Source organism: Stegostoma tigrinum, chromosome 1 (assembly GCF_030684315.1).
Source record: "Stegostoma tigrinum isolate sSteTig4 chromosome 1, sSteTig4.hap1, whole genome shotgun sequence".
In the NCBI taxonomy this organism is placed as follows: Eukaryota; Metazoa; Chordata; class Chondrichthyes; order Orectolobiformes; family Stegostomatidae; genus Stegostoma; species Stegostoma tigrinum.
In genome coordinates, this window is record NC_081354.1 from 136,883,086 (window position 1) to 136,907,305 (window position 24,220).

General features: G+C 41.3%; 1 protein-coding gene across 1 annotated transcript in view; it reads right to left on the reverse strand.

Annotated features, from left to right (window-relative positions):
• Positions 1-702: 702 nt before the first annotated feature.
• Positions 703-24,220, reverse strand: part of pik3c3 (phosphatidylinositol 3-kinase, catalytic subunit type 3) — a 127,000-nt gene continuing 103,482 nt past the window's right edge. The window contains exons 23-25 of the mRNA XM_059648839.1: positions 18,065-18,155; positions 1,796-1,921; positions 703-1,290 (exon numbers count right to left, since the gene is read on the reverse strand). Coding sequence (XP_059504822.1) covers positions 1,276-1,290; positions 1,796-1,921; positions 18,065-18,155 — 232 coding nt within the window. The 3' untranslated portion in view covers positions 703-1,275. The remainder of the gene's footprint in view (positions 1,291-1,795; positions 1,922-18,064; positions 18,156-24,220) is intronic.

Below are 24,220 nucleotides of genomic sequence, written 5' to 3' on the forward strand. Positions count from 1 at the left end.
AGTGTATCAAATCCCAGAAGAATAATCATGGGGATAAAGCATTAAACAAGAAGATTGTGGTATTCTGAATGATGTCAAAATTTCTGTGTTAATGTAGCTTCACTAATTTAGATTTAGACTTCTGCTCTGCAGGCAGCAGAGTGGCTTTGAGGTGACAAATTAGTCACTTGTTGCAAAATGCCTGCTTTAATAGCTATGGTATTTGCATGATTAGTCCAGTTAAGTTCCTTGTCAACATTCACTCAGAGGATATTGCCAAGGAATTCAATATTGGCATTGCCATTGAGTTTCAAATGGGAGTGGTTAGACCCTGGCTTATTGATGACTGTTGTTGCCTAGCAGTTGTGTTGGTAGTTACTACTATTAGGCCAAACTTGACTGTATCCAGGTCTTAAATTAATCCATATGTATTTGAGACATTGAAAAATTTCAATGCCATCAACATTAATCATCAGTGTCAGTTCCATTTCTGACCATATGATGACCAATAGATTTAATGAAGCAGCTGAAGGCATATTACATAAGGAACACTTAAAAAATGTTCTAAGCTTGGATGAGGAGTCTCCAACATCCACAGCAATCCCCCATATCTTACATAGCCATTAGACAATATCTGACTGGCAAAAAGGACCACGCAAATCAACTAATTTTATGCCATTTATTGCTTTATTTACAGTACTGTTGAAATTATTTATTCATAAAAAACTTCCATAATGCAATTTTGTTCTAATAAGAAAAAAAAGCTTGTCTTTAAATGTGAATTTTCAAACAAAGATTAACTTATTGTGTAAAACAATTTGCACCAAAACTGAAAGATGGTACTTCAGACAATAACAGCATTCAATAGTTTCAACATAGTGCAAGCATTTTCATGGTGACAGCTTGAATGAAAAAAAAAACTTTTTTGGTATTTTTCACTGGAATTGAATGGCAGAAGTGGCAAAGAATACAATTTGTTACAATATACACCACAGGTCACAAAGTAATCCACCAGAACGGTGTAAGAAAATAACATTGCTACCATATTCCCTGGGGTGTTGGTAAAACACTTGGTTCAATCCTGTCACTATTGACCACTGAAAAAATTAGCTAATGGATATATACTCAATTATTTTGCTGTCCAAATTGTAGTGCAGAGTATTTCCTTAGCATTGAATCATTTATGATAAGAACCGCAGTTTAATTTGTTCTTGTGCAGCAAACTTCACATCTTGCAACAGATGTGATTTTTATTCAGTGGTCATGGCATGTTCAGCCTCTCCAGAAACACAGTATTTATCTTCTCCAGTACTAAAAAGAAAGAAAAAATAGTTGAATGCTTCATCACCAAGAAAATTGTAACCTGTTTGCTGATTTATAAGCACCTTTCTTATAGCTGTAGTAAACTTTTAAAAATGTTGTGAATTAGTCTTTACAGCACAGCTGTGCTCACTGTGTGCATTAACTAACACCAAGATAGTTTTTTTTAAAACTTGAAGTGTGTCTAAAGTGATATGGGAAATAATGAAAATCTGGAATAAAGTCAAACGTAGTTGCAATTGTAACAAAACTAAATGAGTTGACAATGAAACATTTCAGTTGCCAGAAATAGACAAATAGGCATGAATGTATAGGATAAGATTTCAAATTAGTAAATTCACAAAAACATTACTTTAACTTTAGAAGAATGGGGAAAGTCTGATAATTGGCAAATTTTTACACGTTCCTGGATTAGCTTGTATGAAGTTTTTGCTAACTGCATTGTGAGTTAAAAACTTGTAAAGTCTAAAAAGTGCAAAATTTATTTTGTACCAACCTGAGCAAATTTGTGTATCTGTTCCACCACAGCAGCAAACAAGGCACCTACACTTTCATCTATCAAACTCTGCATGTAATGAACTGCTTCTTCATCAGAAAGATCGAGGCGGAATTTGTCCTGTACCTACACAAAGGATAAGTACATTTAAATATATAAACAAATTCACAACTTGTACCAATAACTTTTAAACTTGTACTTTTCCTAATGACAGATGAGGTTAATGCAAGTACAAAGATGTCTAGCATTTGTGGGAATGCAAGAACACCACTAGGGTTGTCTTTCCCTGATATCTTGAATTATGGGCTGAAGCGCGAAACCAAAATTGCCGTATCTACAGCTATTTGCATGATTCGAAGTGGAAAAAAGTGCACTGAATTTTACTAAGCAGAAAGTTTAAAACTACACTTTGGCGATTCTTGTTCCTCAAACAAAGTTGGCATTTAAATAAAATGCTTAAAGAAGTGTAAATCACTGCAGCTATCACCAACAGATGATCGGGGCTTCACCATTTCCTCAAAAGTGAACAAAGGTTTGTAAATTTATCAAGGGAAGGCCAAACATTTTTGATAAAAGTGTGATGTGCTGAACTTTTAAAAAAAAATCAACTTTGTGCAACATGTAGTTTACAAAATGATACCACAATTATTCAAACTTAAATTAGAATATTTTGTGCATATTTAAAATAGAATTACATATCATCGCTGCTGGTAAAGACTAATAAACTGCAGACAATTAATTCTCCTCAGTTCGAACCTACATGGGTTTGAAATAGCAGAAGATATTAGTCAAGATAGTAGAAACTTATTCTTGTTTAGCCTAAAATTGCTCTTCTGACAAGTGCAAGGTAATTTTATGGAAGGTTAAACATTGCAGCATTATTTTATCAGGATGCCAGGAAAAGACACCCAAGAGTTGCACTTCTGTAATACCAGAAAATTGTTAGGAAGATAGAAAAAAGTAGCTTTTTTTTTCAACAATTAACATTGCTCGAGATAAGGTGTAGAGCTGGATGAACACGGCAGGCCAAGCAGCATTAGAGGAGCAGGGCCTAGGCCTTTCTTCACAAAATGTTGCTGCTTGGCCTGCTGTGTTCATCCAGCTCTACACCCTGTTATCTCAGATTCTCCAGCATCTGCAGTTCCTGCTATCTCTGAAACAATTATAAACAGTCATATTTTAAATGACTTAAAATGGTAGTATGGATAACTATTGTGATGACAATGAGATGTTTTCTACTACTGCCACCTTTCATTCGTACAAGAAAGCTTTCATAATTCACAACTGAATCAATTGAACAATGATATTCTCTCATGTACAGGAAAATAGTTCATTTATAAATGTCTACTTAAGAATTCACATTTTATGGCTTGCTTCAAGGGGAGGTTCACTTTCCAAACTTTCCTTTCATCTGAAAGTAGATTCCAAAGTGGATACATCAGCATCTAGAGCAAATGGGTAGGCGATGTCTTAGTGGTATTAATCGCTAGACTATTAATCTGGAAACCCAGCTAATGTTCTGAGGACCCGAGTTCAAATCCCACGACAGCAGATGGTGAAATTTGAATTCAATAAAAAGAGAGTCTGGAATCTATTGATCACCATGAAATCATTGCCGATTGTCAGGAAAAAAAAACTCATTTGGTTCACTAATATCCTTCAGGGAAGGAAAATCTGATGGTTGACTCTCAATTGCCCTCTGGAATGGCATCCTGTCGTACCAATCACTATGAAGTCTCAAAGAAATGAAACCAGATGGATCACCTGGCATTGCCTGGGCACCGGAAATGACAATGGTGGAAACTGCCTTGTCAACCCTGTAAAGTCCTCCTCACTAACATTTGGGGGATAGCGCCAAAATTGGGAGAGCTGTCTCACAGACTAGTCAAGCAACAGCCTGACATAGTCATACTCACAGAATCATATCTTACAATGTCCCAGAAACCACTATCACCATCCCTGGATATGTCCTGTCTCACCGGCAGAGGCCGCAACACAGTGGTATACAATCGGTAGGGAGTTGCCCTGGGAGTCCTCAACATTGACTCTGGACCCACAAAGTCTCAGGATTTCAGGTTAAACATGAGTAAGGAAGCTTCCTGCTAATTAGCATGTATTGTCCTCCTTCAGCTGATGAATTGGTACTCCTCCATGTTGAATAACACTTGGAAAGAGCACTGAGGATGGCAAGGAAATAAAGCGTACTCTTGGGGTTGGGGAGGAGGGTTTCAAATGTCCACCACCAAGAGTGGCTCAGCAGCAATACTACTGAACGAGCTGGTCAGAACCGAATGGACATAACTGCCAGACTGGGCCTGTGGCAGGTGGTGAGGAATCAAAAAAAAGGAAAAAACATACTTGGCCTCATCCTTACCAATCTGCCAGCTGCAGATCCATCTGTCCATGACAGTATCAGTAAGAGCGACCACTGCGTAGACCTTGTGGAGACAAAGTCCTGCCTTCACAGTGAGAATAACCTCCATTGTGTTGTGGGCACCATCACCATGCTAAATGAGGCAGACTTTGCACAGATCTAGCAACTCAAGTCTGGGTATTCATGAGGCACTGTGCGCCATCAACAGCAGCAGAATTCCACTCCAGCACAAATCTGTAACCTCATGGCTCAGCATATCATCCACTCAACCATTACTATCAAGCCAGGGGATCAATCTCTCCTGGCTCAACAGGGACTGCAAGAGGGCACGCCAGCAGCAGGCATATCTGGAGATGAGGTGTCAACCTGACAAAGCTACCAAACAGGACTACTTGCACAGCAAACAGCATACGCAGCAAGTGAGAGACAGAACTAAGCAAATTGAATAATCAACAAATCAGATCTAAGCTATGTAGTTCTGCGACATCCAGTCGTGACTGGTGGTGGACAATTAAACAACTCACTGGAGGAGAAGGCTCCACAAGTATCCCCATCCTCAATGACAGAAAAGCCCAGCAAATCAGTGCAAAAGACAAGGCTGAAGCATTCGCAGAAATCTTCAGCCAGAATGCCAAGTGGATGATCCATCTCAGCTTCCTCTAGAGTTCCTCAGCATTAAGATACCTTCAGCCAATTCAATTCACTTCACGTGAGATTGAGAAATGGTTGGAGGCACTGGATACTCCACATGATATCAAGAAGCAATTGACAACATTGGATATTGTAAAGGCTATGGGCCCTGACAACATTCCTGCAAGGACACGAAAGATTTGTGCTCCAGAACTTGCTGCTCCCCTAGCTAAGCTGTTCCAGTACAGTTACAACACTGGTATCTACCCAGCAGTGTGAAAAATTGCTCAAGCATGTCCTGTACACAAAATCCAACCCATCCAATTACCTACACAGGCCCCAAACCCCACCTCTTCCTCCGTTACACTGATGACTGTATCGGCGCCGCCTCTTGCTCCCCAGAGGAGCTCAAACAGTTCATCCACTTCACCAACGCCTTGCAGCCCAACCTCAGGTTCACCAGGGCCATCTCCAACATGTCCTTCACCTTCCTGGACCTCTGTCTCCTCTCAGTAACCAGCTAGAAACTGATGTCCATTTCAAGCCCACCGACTCCCACAGCTACCTAGAATACGCCTCCTCCCACCCACCCTCCTGCAAAAATTCCATCCCCTATTCCCAATTCCTCCGCCTCTGCCCCCAGGATGAGGCATTCCACTCCCGCACATCTCAGATGTCCAAGTTCTTCAAGGACCACAACTACGCCCCCCCCCCCCCCCGCAGTAGTCGAGAACGCCCTTGACCGTGTCTCCCGCATTTCCCGCAACACGTCCCTCACACCCTGCCCCCGCCACAGCCACCCCAAGAGGATCCCCCTCGTTCTCACACACCACCCCACCAACCTCCGGATACAACGCATCATCCTCCGACACTTCCGCCATCTACAATCTGACCTCACCAAAGACATTTTTCCACCCCCACCCTTGTCTGCTTTCCGGAGAGACCGCTCTCTCCGTGACTCCCTTGTTCGCTCCACACTCCCCTCCAACCTCACCACACCGGGCATCTTCCCCTGCAACCGCAGGAAGTGCTAACATTTGTCCCCATACCCCCATCCCAGGCCCCAAGATGACTTTCCATATTAAGCAGATGTTCACCTGCACATCTGCCAATGTGATATACTGTATCCAGTGTACCCGGTGTGGCTTCCTCTATATTGGGGAAACCAAGCGGAGGCTTGGGGACCGCTTTGCAGAATACCTCCGCTCGGTTTGCAATAAACAACTGCACCTCCCAGTTGCGAACCATTTTAAATCCCCCTCCATTCGTCAGACGACATGTTCATCATAGGCCTCCTGCAGTGCCACAATGATGCCACCCGAAGGTTGCAGGAACAGCAACTCATATTCTGCTTGGGAACCCTGCAGCCCAATGGTATCAATGTGGACTTCACCAGCTTCAAAATCTCCCCTTTCCCCACCGCATCCCAAAACCAGCCCAGCTCGTCCCCTTCCCCCACTGCATCCCAAAACCAGCCCAGCCTGTCTCTGCCTCCCTAACCCGTTCTTCCTCCCAACTCAAGCCGCACCTCCATTTCCTACCTACTAACTTCATCCCACCTCCTTGACCTGTCCGTTGTCCCTGGACTGATCTATCCCCTCCCCACCTATACTCTCCGCTCCACCTATCTTCTTTTCTCTCCATCTTTGTTCTGCCTCTCCCTCTCTCCCTATTTATTCCAGAACTGTCTCCCCATGCCCCTCTCTGATGAAGGCTCTTGGCCTGAAACGTCAGCTTTTGTGCTCCTGAGATGCTGCTTAGCCTGCTGTGTTTATCCAGCTTCACACTTTGTTATCTTGGATTCTCCAGCATCTGCAGTTCCCATTATCTGCCATCCAATTACCACCCTAGTTTACTCTCAATTATCAATAATGTGACAGAAGGTGTCCTCAAGCAGCACCTGCTCAGCGACTGCCAGTTTGGGTTCCGCCAGGGCCACTCAGCTCCTGACCTCATTACAACTTGCTTCAAACACGGACAAAAGGGCGGGTGAATTCCAGAGGTGAGGCGAGATCGACATCCCTTGACATCAAGGCTACATTTGACTGGGTGTGGCATCAAGGAGCCCTAGCAAAACTGGAATTAACATGTATCGGAGACAAAATCTCCAGAGGTTGGAGTCATACTTGACACATTGGTAGATAGTCATGGTTTTTGGAAGTCAATCATCTCAGCTCCAGGACATCTCTACATGAGTTCCTCAAGGTGGTGTCCTCAGCCCAACCATCTAAAGCAGATTCATCGATGACATTCCCTCCATTGTAAGGTCAGAACTGGGATGTTCAATGATGATTACACAACGTTCAGTGCCATTCGCAACTCCTCATATACTGAAGTGGTCCATGTTCAAATGAAACAAGATCTGGACAATATCCAGGCTTGAGCTGACAAGTGGCAAGTGGCATTCACGCCACAAAAGTGCCAAGTTATGACCATCACGAACAAGAGACAATCTAACCAACGCCCCTTGACATTCAATGATGTTACCATCATTGAGTACTGCATTAAAAACATCCTGAGGGTTATCATTGACCAGAAACTCAACTGGACTCACCACATAAACACAGTGGCTACACGAGCAGGTCAGAAGCTAGCAATACTGTGGTGAGTAACTCACCTCATGGCTCCTCAAAGCCTGTTCGCCATCTCCAAGACACAAGTCAGGAGTGTGATGGGATACTCCCCACTTGCCTGGATGGGTGCAGCCCCAAAAACACACAAGAAGTTTGACGCCACCCAGGACAAAGCAGCCCGCTTGATTGGCATTACATCCTCAAGCATTCACTTCCTTCACCGCTGACGCTCAGTAGCGGCAGTGTGTACTATTTACAAGATCCATTGCAGAAATTCACCAAAGATTCTCAGATAGCACCTTCCAAACCCACAACCACATCTATCTAGAACGACAAGGGCAGCAGATATATGGGAACACCACCACATCCAAGTTCCCCTCAAAGCAACTCACTGTCCTGACTTGGAAATATATTGTCGTTCCTTCACTGTTGCTGGGTCAAGATCCTGAAATTCCCTCCCTAACAGCATTGTGGATCAACCCACAGCAGGTGGACTGCAGCAATTCAAGGCGGCAGCTACCACCTCCTTCTGAAGGGCAACTAGGGATGGGCAATAAATGTAGGCCAGCCAGTGATGACCACATCCCACAAAGTGAATAGAAAAAGAGAGTCCGGAATAATCAGTATCAGTTGGAACACAACATTCCGAGAATCCCACAAAACACGATCTAAAATTACCTCTACAATTTCCCCTTACACCCAGCATAGTCAAATAGTACACTTTCCATTTTAAATATCCTAAAAGTGAAAGCCACAGTTCAAAAGTGAAGCTGATTTTTAGAAGTTTTATTCTCCAACCTAAAATTAGGCAAGGTTTCAAAAAAGCATCTTTGTTCCTTCTATCTACACTTGATAAGTACAAAAATTATGTTACAGGCTTTCCTTTTATCCTAGGTTTGCTGGTAACACACAAAAATATCAAAATTTTGATTCATTATCTACACTTAATTACCATACTAGCACTTCTGCTACTCCATTTTTCATTCAGCTCATCTAATTGAATGTTTAAATTTTAACATGCCAGATGTCTATACTAGACTAATCAAAGTATCCTGACACAGTGATTACCTCTTACATCTGTCCTACCATATAAACACAGTTTAATCAGAACTTCTCACTATGAACATGAAGGTCACCTTCACTTGTACAAGCATTGTTAAGCTTAAAATGTTAAACATTTTCCAATTTAAACTTAAAAGAAAATGTCATTTCAAGTTGAATATGGAATCTCTTGTCCTCAAAAATGTTGGTACCCAGCATGCATTTATACTCATCGGCCAAAACTGCCAAGTGAATGATCATCTTGGCCTCAACCTGAGGTTCTGTGGAGGAAGATGGCTTTGGGGTCAATGGTGACAGGGGACTGGTACTGGTCACATATTGGCGACAGTGAATCAGCTACACCAACAGTGGCTGTGTTGGAGGGCCCAGCATAGGCGATTAGCCCAGGCCTGTGGCAAGTTGGAACAGCCCAAGGAGACATTACAGGCAATGATTACTCTGAGCTATAACAAGGAGGAAATGCGAAGATGAACTCTTGTGCTTTATTTTTTGCTGTCATATTCTGTGTATTGCTATATTTTCTGTGTTTCAAGATGGCCCCAGCGGCGACACTACACAACACTTTTCACCGTACTTGCAATACACGTGACAATAAATAAATCAAACACAACTGAATCAGAAGACACCTGTGAGTACCAAGATAACTTGGTTCATTCCACAAGTTGTTAAGCAGCAGCTGGGTGTACGAACACTGCAAAAATCAAGTAGTCTACCAAAATCTCAATTATAGCATCAAAGACCTGCATGACAAATTGGGCAGCCACTGATCTAAAGTGCTCCAGAGCAACTCGGGCAGCACCAAATGAAATAAAATTTTATTCAGCATTTATCCTGATCATTAAAACAATCTAACCTCAATTATTTACCGCTCTATCAATGACATGCAAAAACTCTCATCAATACTGTCAAACAGAGCCTATTCAGAGATTAAGTATAGGTTCCTACCTCATTTGTAACCTAAATCCAGAAATAGAAAAGATCAGGACTTCAGGAGTGACAATAAGAGCCATCTTTGATGCGTAAGTAGCAAACAGTTTAAGTCAGGATCAAAGAAGCACCAGCAAATCTGAGGTCTTGATGATTGAGTGGGAGGCAGTGGTTCAAACAGAAAGAATATTCTACTGTATTTAGTTAATGCTGACATAAAATATAGATAAGAATGTCAAAAGCCAAGGTCACTACAACCTAAGGATATCACTGAAATGTTCCTCAGGAAAGCATCCTCAGCCTATCCATTTTTATGCATGGCTATCCCTCTCACGGTAATAAGTTTACAGGAGGATTTTTCTACTGATAATTTTAGGAAAACCTTAATTCTTAGTTTTTTCAAACATGAAACATCAGCACTGTGAAAGATTCCAGTCTTGCCTCACCAGAGGCAGATAACATTCATATCACACAACTCCCAGACAAGAAAACCTCAAGATACAACTCAATCAGCCACTCCTTATCTTCAATTACACTTCCACTGTTGATTTTACCAACAATACCTTAGGATTCCCAATTTTCAGGAGTTGAAGTGGATCTATCATACTCAAAAGCGCGACGCATGCATTTACATAGTATTTTAAACAACCACTGGATGCCTCAAAGGCATTTACAGTCAATAGTGTACTTTTTGAAGTGCAGCTGCAGTTGGGACGTGGTGTGGCAATCAACACTTGCACAGCAAACTCATACAATTATGATAATGACCACTTAATCTGATTTTTGCGATGCTGATTGAAGGATAAATAATTGGTCAATACACCAGAGACAACTCCATTGCTCTTCTTCAAATGTGTGTTACAAATTTTTCACATCAACACAAACAGTTAGATGGGTCTTGGTTTAATGGTTCCACTGTCGATGAGTACTGACTTTGCAGTATCCGAGTTGAGCTACATTTTTGACTTGACTCCTGTTGTTGGATTTGACATTCAATCTTTCCACCCATTGAAGTTCTGAGGCTGCAGTATGCACTATGACAACTTACCAATATTATTTCAACAGTACCTCATTATTTTCTAATCCCAATTAACATGATGGATAAGGGAAATGCATGGGAACACCAGCTCCAAATCACACAAACCTAATGACCTACACAGACAGATTCTTGTAACCCAAGTTATGAAATTCTCTCTCGAACACCATAAAGGCACTGGTGATTTAATTGGTCTTTGCAGGGCAACATAGGCTGGGCGATGATTGCAGTTTTGCGAGTGTGCCCATATCATGTGACCAATTATTTAATTACAAGGCTAACCTTACATTGTTTCATTTCTTGTTGGTTAAAAGTGTCCGAATACTTCCTCTCAGCAAACATTTAGTACTTGACACAGTACTTATAATGTTGAGGTCCGTCTCAAAGCTGCTGGGTTATTACACCTCCACACGGCACAAGTAGTTTTAGCTGATCAATTCAACTTCTCCCTGACAAAATGGTGGTCACCGTACAACTAGTAAAGACTAAGGGAGGAAAAATAACCTGTTTTTGGGAGACAGTGCATAAATATAATACATTAGAACATTACATGGATCCAATGGGAGGGGTGGAGCGAGCACAGTCAAAGCCACAACAGGAGAGGGGTGCAGCGAGCTTGGTTGGAGAGGATCATTCAGAGCAGCAGCACTGGGAGAGCAGCAAACTAGGTAGAACCTTCAATGACTTCAGAGTTGGCGCTCCTGTAGTGACATCAGAGTAGTGGCTACTTAAGAGCTCGCTTTAAGGACGGAGAGAAAAATACTGGATGAAGACAAGATTGTAATGTTATTTTTGTCGTATCCAGTTTGTTAGAATAGGGAGAAACAGAGCACGTCGGCAAACAGAAAATTTGATTTGGTGGTTAGTGGGTAAGTTTGAGTGTTTTGAAGTTCATTGTTATAGTTGAAACAGTTCACAACGGCAGGAGAACTCAGCCCCATGGAATGGTCTCCCTGTAATTTGGGAAAGCAGGGACATGTCTGTATCCATGACAACCACATATGCAGGAAGTGTGTTCAGCTGCAGCTCCTGATGGACTGCACAGAGCAGCTGGAGCTGCAGATAAACTCACTGTGGAACATCCATGAGGCTGAGGATGTTGTGGATAACACATTTAGGAGCTGGTCACACCATGGGTAAGAGCTACACAGGCAGAAAAGCATTGGGTTACCAGCAGGAAGGCTAGTAAGTGTGAGTAGGTACTGCAGGAATCCCCTGTAGCCATTTCCCTCTCAAACAGATATACCATGTTGGATACTGTTCGGGGGTGGTGTACTGGCCTCTCAGAAGAAAGCAGCAGCAGCAGCCAAGTTTGTGGCACCACAATTGGCTCTGCTACACAGCCAGGGGAGGAAAAAGACTGGGAGTGCTTTAGTGACAAGGGACTTGACTGTAATGGGGAATGACTGGCAGTTCTATGGCATCAAACAAGACAATGAAATGGTACATTGCCTCCCAGGTGCCAGGGTCAGGGATGTCTCAGAATGGATACAGGACATTCCGAAGGGGGGAGGGTGAACAGCTAGAAGTCGTAGTACATGCAGGTACCAGTAACATGGATAAAAAAAGAAATGAGGTCCTGAAACAGGAATTGAGATATGGTTATAGATTAAGGAGGAAGACTAAAGTTGTAATCTCCACATTACTTCCAGTGCCACGTGCTACTGAGTACAGGAATAGGAAGACACATCAGATGAACTTATGGCTAAAGGAACAGGAGAGACAGCTTTCGAGTTTTGGGTTAATGGAACAGCTTCTGGGGTAGTTGGGACCTGTACAAGCTGGACAGGTTGTATCTGAATGGGAGTGGGTACAATATCATACCTGTACTGTTGGAAAGATTTTAAACTGATTTGGAAGGCACGGAGTAGATATAAGTCAGGAGCACAGTCCAATCAGATATAGAAGAAATTTTGAACAGTACAGTAGGCAGAAAAGACATGGGTATGACAACGCACCTTGGAAGTCCAAAAAAGCTCAACTGTATGTGCTCTAATATAAGAAATTTGACTGGTAAAGCAGATGAACTTACAGCATTGTTCAGCAGGTGGGAATATGGCATTGTTTCAATTACTGAGACATGGCTGAACGAACAGCAGGACTGGCACCTTAACATTCCAGAGTATAGAAGCATCAAGAGTGATAGGACAGGAGTAAGACAGGTGAGGGCATTGCATTACTGATAAAGGAATATCATCACTGCAGTAATAAGGAGGCACGTTCTAGAAGGGTCTTCAGATTCCATCTGAGTGGAGCTTAGATATTAAAAAAAGTGGTGATTACCTTGTTTGAATCATACTACAAGCCTCCCAACAGTGGGAGATACAGGAGCATATATGTTGGTAAATCACAAAATGGTGCGAGAGAAACAGGGTTATAGTTGTAGGGCATTTCAACTTTGCTAATGCACCTTGGGGGTGGCATAGTGGCTCAGCAGTTAACACTGCTGTTTCACAGTGCCAGGCTAGATTTCAGCCTTGGGTGGCTGTGTGGAGTTTGCACAACTCCTCACGTCTGTGTAGGTTTTCTCCGGGTGCTCTGGTATCGTCTCACAGTCCAAAGATGTGCAGGTCAAGTGGATTGGGCATGGGAAATGCAGGGATGGAGTGGGATGTTCTTCAAAGGGTTATTATAGGCTCGGTGGGCTGACTGGCCTGCTTCCACACAGTAGGGGTTCTGTGAATTCTACAGTTAAGTCCGATCACTTTAGTGTGAAAAAATTAGACAGAGTGAAGTTTTTAAAATAGATTCAGGAGAGCTTTTTGTGCCAGTATGTAGATAGCTCCACTAGAGATGGAGTAGTGCTGGACTTAATCCTAGAGAATTTAGCTGACCCAGTAAATTGGTCACACTTCATTGGATGAGCAGTTTGGGGAGAGTGACCACAGCTCTAAGTTTCAAAGTCATTATGGAAAGGGATAAAGATATCCAGAAGATAAGTGCCTAAATTGTGGGGAAGGCCAATTTTAATATCATTAGACAGGATCTGGCAAACATAGGTTGGGAGCAGCTACTTGCAGGTAAGTTTACATTTGGAAAGTGGGAGCCTTTTAAAAATTGTGTTGTGATAATTCAGGCCAGCCTGCTCCTCAACGAGTGAAGGACAAGGAGAGAAGCATGTCAACAGATATGGACAGTTGACAAAGAAAAGGAAGTAAGCATATGTCAAGTACAGCATTTTAAAAAACAGGACAGGCTCTTCAAAAGCATACAAACAGCAGGAGCTTGTTTAAAGAGAAATTAAGAGAGCTAAGAGAGGCCATGAAATATATTTGGCAGATAAGACCAAGGAAAACCCCAATGCATTTTATAAGTATATTAAGAATAAGAGGTTTACCAGGGAAAGAGCATGGCCTATTTCAGACAAAAGGGGCAAAATGTGCATGGAGCCAGAGGGCATGGGTGAGCTCTTAGAAGAAAGCTTCTCATTTGTATTCACAGAGAAGACAGATATAGTAGCCGTAGATTTCAGCTGGGATGGTGAAGTTTTAGAATTTAGGATTAATATTAAGATTAATAAGGGTGGGGGGGTTTATATGTTTTAGCTGACATAAAGGGTGCATAAACCAACCTTTAAAGCCTGACAAGATGCATCCCAGGTTGCTACAGGAGACAAGGGAGGAGATTGCTGGGGCCCTCGTGAAGATAGTTAATAATTTGGTAGACACAGGTGAAGTGCCAGATGACTAGCTAAAGTGGTTCCTTCAGACAAGAAGGGCGGCAGAGATAGGCCAGATAATTATAGACCAGTTAGTATGACGTTGGTAGTTGGGAAATTATTGGAAAAATTGTGAGCAATCAGATTATTTAACACTGGGAAAAGTAAGATTGATCAGGAATAGTCAGCATGGATTAGTGAGGACAAACGGCCTATTTGACTTACTTAATTGAGCTTGTTGAAAAGATGATAACATATTGCAGTTGATGTGGTTTATCTGGACTTCTGTAAGGCCTCTGACAAGGGCCCACATGAAAGGCTAGTTTGAACAGGTAGGATCCAAGACAAATTGGCAAACTGGATCCAAAATTGGCTTTCAAATAGGAGGCAAATGGTGATGATGGAGGGTTGTTTTCATGACTGGAAGATTGCCACCAGCAGTGTAGTGTAGAGATTGGGGCAGGGACCCGAGTTTTTTTGTGTGTACACATCAGCAACTTCAATGTCATCATAAAAGGTACAATTAGTAAGGTTTGCACATTACATAAAAATTAGTGATGCTGTTGGTAGTGTGGAGGATTGACTCAGGCTACAGTCTGCTATTGATCAGCTGGTAAATTAGGCAGAGCAATGGGAGATGCAATTTAATCCCAATAAGTGAGAAGTGTTGTACTTTGGGACATCACATAAGGGAAGAATGTACACAATGAAGGGTAGATCCCTGGGGAGTACTGAAGAAGAAAGAGACTTTGACATACAAGTCATAGATCGCTGAAGGTGTTAGCATAGATAGAGTGATAAAGGGAGCACATGGGATGCCTGCCTTCATTAGGCAGGCATATGACATAACAGCAAGGAAGTCCTGATACTACTTTATAAAACACCGATGGAATACTGCAAGCAGTCCTGGTCGCCACACCATCAGGAAGGATGTGACTGTACTGGAGAGGGTGCTGACGAGATTTGCCAAGATGTTGCCTGGGATGAAAAGTGTCAGTTATGAGGAGAGATTGAATAAGCCTGGGCAGGGTGATGGGAAATGATTGAGGTATACAACATTGACAGACACAGGCTGGATAGATTGTGACAATATTTTCCACAATGCAGACGTGTCTAAGACCAGAGGGTATAAGATTAAGGCGAGGACTAAGTGGATTAGAGAAGATCAGAGGGAAAAGAAAAAAGTTTTCACCTAGAGAGAGTGATGGAAACATGGAACATGCTGCTGAGGGGGTGCTGGAGGCAAGTACACTTGCAACATTTAAGAAGCATCTGGGTGAGCACTTAAAAGGCCAGGGCATAGCAGACTATATAGCAAGTGTAGGTAAATACGATTAGTGTAGTTTGGTGTTTGTTCATTGGCATGGATAGGGTGGGCTGAAGGCCCCATTTGTAGATTCTACAACAAACAAAATGAATATTAAAATAGTTTGAAACAGTCATATTTTAAGGTTTCAAATCAATCTCAGTTAAAAAGGTCATATACATTGATAAACACCATTATTAATTTGAATCCAAATAAATTAAATTTTAGTTCTAATTTTAGAATAATTGAATTATGTAAAATTAAGATTGCAGTTTTTCTAAAACAATTATATAGTGGTAAGGAAATTAACTGGCTTGGTTCTAGATTAGACATGACCTGAAAGATTTTCATCTGCCAACCAAATGGTTCATTGTGTTACACAGTCTCAACGCAAACCACAATAAACATATAACCATGAGATACATATACATAAACCTCACAAGACAGACTGGAACCGTCAATCATTCTCAACCAATATAAATTACATCAAGAAAATGCACACTGTACTCAATGATGGTTCCAAGTTTATATCTATAGGATGCTCCACTACACTTTACTGAACAACCATACCAACAGCAATTATCAGAAGTGCTTGTTGGATTTGCATAATATTAGTAACATGTCTGACATTCAATACCATAGGACTTTTTTCTCATGGCCCTACTCCATGAATGGGCTACCGAAGACACACAAAAGTGATGCCCCTTTACACCCTATTCTACGAATGGCTTTGCACAACATGAACTGGTCAAGTGAAAGATTTCTTCACATTCAGTAATTCTGCACAAGAATTTCATATTGATAGCAACAACAGCCCATGTGGTCTTTTGACATTACCAGCTTTTATACCAACATGTCACTCAAGAAGCCACTGATATATGTAAAATCACTATATCATAGCAAACCAGATGTGCCACGACTATCTGAATCTTTGTTAATTGGACTCATCAAAAGCTTGTGCTGTTGAGTTCAGTTTAAATGATACCATGTAAGCTGACATAGAAGGCACTGCCAAGGGATCTCCACTGGGCCCCGCCCTTGCTAACATCTTTGTTGGTTAACATAAGAAGAGCACCTTTGCTAGAAAGGCCACAAATTTTCAACCCTTGCATGTTTTGGATTTGTGAACATCACGTTTGCAACATATGAATCTTCAGCTGTAAAGAATTTCTTTAAAATGCCATCCTGCATTTAGGCTTACCACTGAAATGGCACAAATAAGTGCTGTTTTCTTGATGTATTAGCGGAGAGTCTGTCAATGGGTTCTTAAGCATCTACCAAAAGCTTACATTCACACTAGTCAATATCCTTTTAATTAATTATTAATTCATTCATGGGATGACAGTATTGCCGGCTAGGCCAGCATTTATTGTCCATCCCTAATCAACCAGAGGGCAGTTAAGCATCAACCAACAGCCAACATTGCTGTGGGCCTGGTGTCATGTGTAGACCAGACCAGGTAAGGACAGCAGTTTCCTTCCCTAAATGACTTTAGTGAACCAGATGGGTTTTCCTGACAATTGGGAATGGATTCATGGTCATCCTTAGACTCTTAATTCCAGATATTTATTGAATGTAAATTCCACTATCGGCCATGGTGAGATTTGAACCCAAGTCCCTAGAACATTACCTGAGTCTCTGGATTAACAGTCCAGTGATAATACCAATGGCAATTGCCTCCCTGAGGTATCCGCTGGAATCCCTAAATATCTCTGTGATATGAGCTCAAACTTAGCAGCAACCTTGGGAATAGAGCCCCAGCCATCAGCTCATCATTTAAGCTTAATGCTGTGATAGGATACAGTAAAACTACTGTGCGGGATTATGGGTGACTTGATCAAATTATCACTCATATCACAAAAACTCATGAAAAGGCCTCTATCCAACACCTTTAGCGCTGAATAGTGCCCGGTCTACCTCAGATAACCCTGGAAGGGAAATATGTCTCAGAAACCAGAGCACCAGGTGAAGTTAGCTGTCTCAGCCTGTTACTATGCAGTACACCCACGAGAGGTTTCCTTCATGAACAGGATACTGCTTTCAAGCCAAAAGACTTTCTGCCTACTACACAAGTGAGTAATGTGATGTAGGAATTTCAGTTACTGTGATGCCGGTATGAAGGCTGTACATTCCAAAGGCTGGCACACCATATCAAACAACACATCCCATTGATCAGTTGCTGCAAGCAGCACGTCAATTGTGTTCAACCATAGAGCGATGTTTGCAAGCCTCAGAATAGAATATCCACGATTACCGCTGATTCTGTCGTTGGGAATCATTTATTACATCATATGGACCGTGCTGGGTGTTATATTACAAACCAATTTAAGATCATCAGTCAGGTAGGCAGTGTGATGCATTTGTATGTGCTGGAAACTGCATATATAAATACGCCAGTACCCTCTTTTATATTGGCAAAAGGAATTTGTACATATATTGCACTTGAAAGAGATCACAGATACAGCCTATTGTTACTGCATCCTCATTGCAACACAATGACCAGAATCCAACTGCCTGGTCTAAAAATTAAGTGTTCAATTAACTGTTCTTACTGGTTTTCCATGACAATGGTAGCTGAGCCAATCAACACCCTCTTCTCATGCTGTATGAAATGGTTTACATTTTATTAAGTTTGTTTTCTGACTCTGATGAGTACAGGACAAAAAGCTTCTTCTTGTCTTCTTTTAGCAATGTTTAAATTACCTTTTTCACAGTCTTGTCAGGTTCCAAAGCAATATCTGGAATATTGGCATCTACCATTAGCGAGAACAGATTCAGTATGAGATTAGAATACCTGGAAAAGCAGTAAATATTTTGGTAATATGGATATAATAGTCTGCTACACGCTCACAACATTTACAAGTATTTGCTTCAATCTGAAACTGTGCCCCTATTGGAGGTGAGATAGTTTAATGATTCGTTATTTTGCAAGTAAAAAAATATGCCGTAAAGATTTTCGGTCTATGACTCGAGTATAGAATGATATCAAAGTTCAGAGGCCAAACAACAGAATCAAAGTTGGAACCATTAAAAACCATTACATTTATAACAATTACGCATCAGTTAGAAGTGACAGACATGATATTTTACTGTATAAATTCATAAAAAGTAGGTAATATCATGTCTCATGTTTTGGTTATGTAGCAATATTTAAAGACATTGTTTAATAATTGCAAGATATGACCTAAGGAAAAAACAACTGCTGTATTTCAAACAAATTCAGAAAATACGCACAAATACCAATATGGTCCCCGATGACCATTCTATATTAATTTCATTTGATAATAATTAGCTCAATTATTCAAAAGATGTGCTTTGTTCTTAATTTTCTCTAATTGGTCATTACCTGCCTTGCCTCTGATTTTTGGCTAGTTTGCAGATGAAGGAATAGTGCTCTTTGTATTCATCCCAAGCCAACAACAGCAGTAAAGTGCACAACATAAACTTTGATTGTTATCTTGCTTATAATTTTTCTCATTAAAAAATAAAACTTTCGGCTTCTTCTCATTTTTATATAAAGTCAATTTTCCAAACAACATTTAAAAAGGTACACCTTGACTTATTAGTATATTTCTGATTTGATGTGAAATCTTATTCAAAGTTACATCTGGGCATTCACAATGCATTCCTTCTGAAACATATCAGACAAAATCTTCGAAAAACTTTAGCTTTAGCTAAAAAGGACTTTCATTCCGAGGATATTATGCTGTGTTTCAACAAATTACATCTTTCATTCACTGGAATTGGTTTTATAGGTGACTATTTTGATCTCTGTACATTTCAAGCTGTCTATTCTATTGATCTTGCATACAAAGTACATTCTTTCAAGGCAGACATTCTGTCCGCCATTGTCTTCATTTAATAAACCATTAATTACTCTTGTTATAAAACAGTTTTTAAACTCAGGTAATTCCTTACACTCGTTTCATATGCTCCCAATATTAGTGTACAAATGCCTTATTTCATTTCTCCATTAATTTTGTCCTTTATTTCTTCCCCTTCTCTTTCAACATACGTTTATAAACATTTTTTACTTAGTCACCAGTACCCTATTTAGGCAGCTTGTAGACTGCCAAATCAATTAATGTACATGGTAATTGATGTATCATATAATTCCTACAGTGTGTAAGCAGGCCATTTGGCCTGTTGAGTGAACACCGACCGTCTAAACAGCATCCCACCCAGAACCACTCCCATCACACCCCCACCACCCTATGCCCGTAATCCTGCATTTCCCATGGCTAACCCATCTAAGCTACACATCCCTGGACACTATGGGAAATTTAGAATGGCCAAATCACCTAATCAGCACATCTTTGGACTGTGGGAAGAAACCGGAGCACTCGAAGGAAACCCACGTAGACACAGGGAGAATGTGCAAACTCTACACAGACAGTCCTACAAGGGTAGAATTGAACTCAGGTTCCTGGCACGGTGAGGTAGCAGTGCTAACCACTGAGCCATTTGCTGCCCATGTAGTTTTTATTTGTTTACGAGAATGTTCTTCTGTTCCAGAGGCGCTTACTTGACAAAATCATTCTCACTAATACTTTTTATCTTTAATTACACTTGTTCACAAAATTTTCCTTTCAACTTCAGATTTCTAGAATAGAGAGCTTTTGTCTTTTTAATGTATTATTAGTGCTGTTTTGATTTAATCCACAGCATTCTGAAAGAAAATATTTTCAAAATCTGCAAGACGTCAGACATTTCATGAGCCAAACATCAGGATTCACTCAAATAGCAGCACCGGATTTGTTCGATACATTATTTACTCCCGATATTTCATCTCTTGTTGGCCACACCTGCAGATTTTCAGACAATTAAATTACTTCAGAGTAAATATTGTCCTCAGAAGTGAAACATTAGCACATGGGGTTCTCTGTCCATTGGAAATAGGAATGAGGGTCAGCCCACTCCGAAATGCAACTGAATCATGGCTGAATCTGACATTCCTTATATGTACTTTCCTGCATTTCCCCATAACCTTTAATTCCAAGACTGATCAAGAATTTATTTACCTCAGCCTTAAATATACACAAGGACTCCATCCCCATAACTCTCTGCGGCAAGGAGCTCCAAATTCTCTCAACCCTCCAAGAGAACAAATTCCTCTTCATCTCAAGTCTTAAATTGGCATCCTATAATTCTAAAACTCTGCCTTCTAGTCCAAACTCTCCCATGAAGGGAAACATCCCTGTCAAGCCTCCTCAAAATTCTGTGTTTCAAAAAGATCACCTTGCAGACTTCTAAACTGCAGTGAGTAGCGTCCCAGCCTGTTTAGCCTTTGCTCATAAGACAATTCCTCCATTCCAGGGATCATTTTCATGAACCATCCCTGAACTGACTCCAATGAAATGATATCTTTCCTCAGGTATGGGACTAAAACAACTGTGGGGAAAAACTGCTGGAGTTGATAATCAAGAGTAGGGTAATTGATCAAATTTTAAAAAAAATTCAGTTAATCAGAGTCAGCATGGATTCAGGAAGGGTAGGCCATGCTGACTAACCTCAGGATTATCCTGAAGAGATAACAAAGGTGGTGGACAGAGTTAAGATGATGGATGTTGACTTTTAATAAAGTTCCATACAAAGAGACTGTTAGCTGAGGTGGAAGTCCACTGATTTTTTTAAAAATTCATTAACAGAAGGACAAATTACTGACATGGGCAGGAAATTGGTTAGTGGAAGGAAACAGTTGGAATGATGGATAATACTCAAATTGGCAGGACATGACTGGTTTTCCACAGAGGTCTGTGTTCGGGCACAATATGCATTATTAACTTGGATAACGGGACAAAAAGTCAAATATCCAAATATGCTGATGACACAAAATTGGACCACAATGTTGATGCTACTCACTACAGCACAAAATTAGAGCAGGATATTGATAGCACAGATGAATTAGCAAAGCTGTGACAAATGGTTTTTAATAAAACCAAATGAAAAGTTATCCACTTTGGTCCAAAAAATGATAGATACACAGAATCTTTTCTTAAGAAGGCACAAAGTTATATACAGTGGATGTCCAATGAGATTTGGGGGTTCAGGTTCACAGCTCTTTAAAAATGCCACAAACAAGCACAGAAAATAGCCAAGGCGGCTAATCACATGGGCAGTATAGGGATATAAACATTATGCTGCAGTTATACAAAACCTTAATTCAACACTACTTAGAGTAAGTCTGGGCACTACATCTTAGGAAGGATGCTTTGGCCCTGAAGGGAGTTCAATGCAACTTTACAAGGATGATAACGGAATTTCAAGGGTTAGGTTATGAGGAGAAATTGGACAAATTAGGCCTCTATTTTCAGAATTTAGTAGATTAAGCATTGTTCCAGTAGAGGTCTTCAGGGTATTAATAGGAAAAGGTAGGACCTATGAAGATAAACTATTTCATAGAGTTGGGAAATTTTAGAATCGGGGATACAGTCTTAGAATCAGAGCCAGGCCATTCAGGAGATGTTGGAAAGCATTCTACACGCAAAGAATAACGGAGGTGTAGAAACGCAGAAACATGAAAGACAAGAGCAGGATGTGGTCATTCAGCCCTTCGAGCCTGCCCCACCACTCTTAATGATCATGGTTGATCGTCCAACTCAATAGTCTAATCCTGCTTTCTCCCCATAACCTTTGAGCCCATTCGCTCCAAGTGATATATCTAGTCATCTCTTAAATACACTCAACGTTTTGGCATCAACTACTTGTTGCAGTAACAAATTCCACAGGCTCATCACTCTTTGGGTGAAGAAATGCCCCCTCATCTCTGCCCTAAATCATCTATCCGAATCCTCACACTGTGACCCCCTAGTTCTGGACACACCCACCATCGGGAACATCCTCCCTGCATCTACCCTGTACAGTCCTGTTAGAATTTTACAAAGTATCTATGAGATTCCCTCCTCATTTGTCTGAACTCAAGCGAAAACAATCCCAACCTTGTCAATCTCTCCTCACATGCCAGATCCACCATCCCTGGAATCAGCCTGGTAAACCTTCGTTGCACTCCCTCGAGAGCAAGAGCATCTTTCCTCAGAAAAGGAGACCAAAACTGCACACAATATTCCAGGTGTGGTCTCACCAAGGCACTGTACAACTGCAACAGCACATCCCTGCTCCTGTACTCAAAAACCTCTCACAATGAAGCCCAATATACCATATGCCTTCTTTACCGCCTGCTGTACCTGAACACTTACTGTCAGTGACTGGTGCACAAGGACGCCCAGGTCCTGCTGCACACTCCCCTCTCTCAATTTACAGCAATTCAGGTAGTAAACTGCCTTCTTTTTTTGCTTCCGAAGTGACTAGCAACACATTTATCCAAATTATGCTGCGTCTGCCATTGATTTGCCCACTCACCCAATCTGTTGAGATCACACTGAAGGATCTCTGCATCCTCATCGCAGTTCACCCTCCCACCCAATTGGGTATCATCTGCAAGCATGGAGATGTTACATTTTGTTCTCTCATCCAACTCATTAATATGTATTGTGAATAGTTCGGTTCCCAGCACCAATCCTTGTAGCACCTCAAGAGTTACTGCCTGCCAATTTGAAAAGGACCCATTAATTCCTATTCTTTGTTTCCTCCCTGCCAACCAGTTTTCTAGCCATCTCAATATACATGTGCTTTATTCTTGCACATTAATCTCTTATGTGGGACTTTGTTAAACACTTCCTGTAAGTCAAAATATGCCACATTAACTGGCTCCCTCTTTACTAGTTACATCTTCATAAAATTCCAACAGATTTGTCAAACATGATTGCCCCTTCATAAATCCATGCTGACTGTGTCTGATCCTGACTCTGCTTTCTAAATTCTCTACTAGAAAATCCTTGACAATGGATTTGAGAATTTTCCCCACTACCGATGTTAGGCTCACAAGTCTACAATTCCTCATTTTCCCCTCTACCTCCCTTTTTGAATACTGGAGTGACATGAGCCTCACTCCAATCTGCAGCGACTGTTCTAGAGTCTATAGAATCCTGGAAGATGGCCACCAATGCAGCCACTATTTCTAGAGCTACCTCCTTAAGTGCTCTGGGGTGTAGAGTTTCAGCCCTTGGGGATTTATTGGCTTCAATCCTAACAATCTGGAATGATTTGGAACTCTCTTAGAACATAGAACATTACAGCGCAGTACAGGCCCTTCGGCCCTCGATGTTGTGCCGACCTGTCATACCGATCTCAAGCCCATCTAACCTACACTATTCCATGTACGTCCATATACTTGTCCAATGACGACTTAAATGTACCTAAAGTTGGCGAATCTACTACCGTTGCAGGCAAAGCGTTCCATTCCCTTACTACTCTCTGAGTAAAGAAACTACCTCTGACATCTGTCCTATATCTTTCACCCCTCAATTTAAAGCTGTGCCCCCTTGTGCTCGCCGTCACCATCCTAGGAAAAAGGCTCTCCCTATCCACCCTATCTAATCCTCTGATTATTTCATATGTTTCAATTAAGTCACCTCTCAACCTTCTTCTCTCTAATGAAAACAGCCTCAAGTCCCTCAGCCTTTCCTCGTAAGACCTTCCCTCCATACCAGGCAACATACTAGTAACTCTCCTCTGCACCCTTTCCAAACCTTCCACATCCTTCTTATAATGCGGTGACCAGAACCGTACACAATGCGCCAAGTGCGGCCGCACCAGAGTTTTGTACAGCTTCACCATAACCTCTTGGTTCCGGAACTCAATCCCTCTATTAATAAAAGCTAAAACACTGTATACTTTCTTAACAGCCCTGTCAACCTGGGTGGCAACTTTCAAGGATCTGCGTACACGGACACAGAGATATCTCTGCTCATTTACACTGCTAAGAATCTTACCATTAGCCCTGTACTTTGCCTTCCGGTT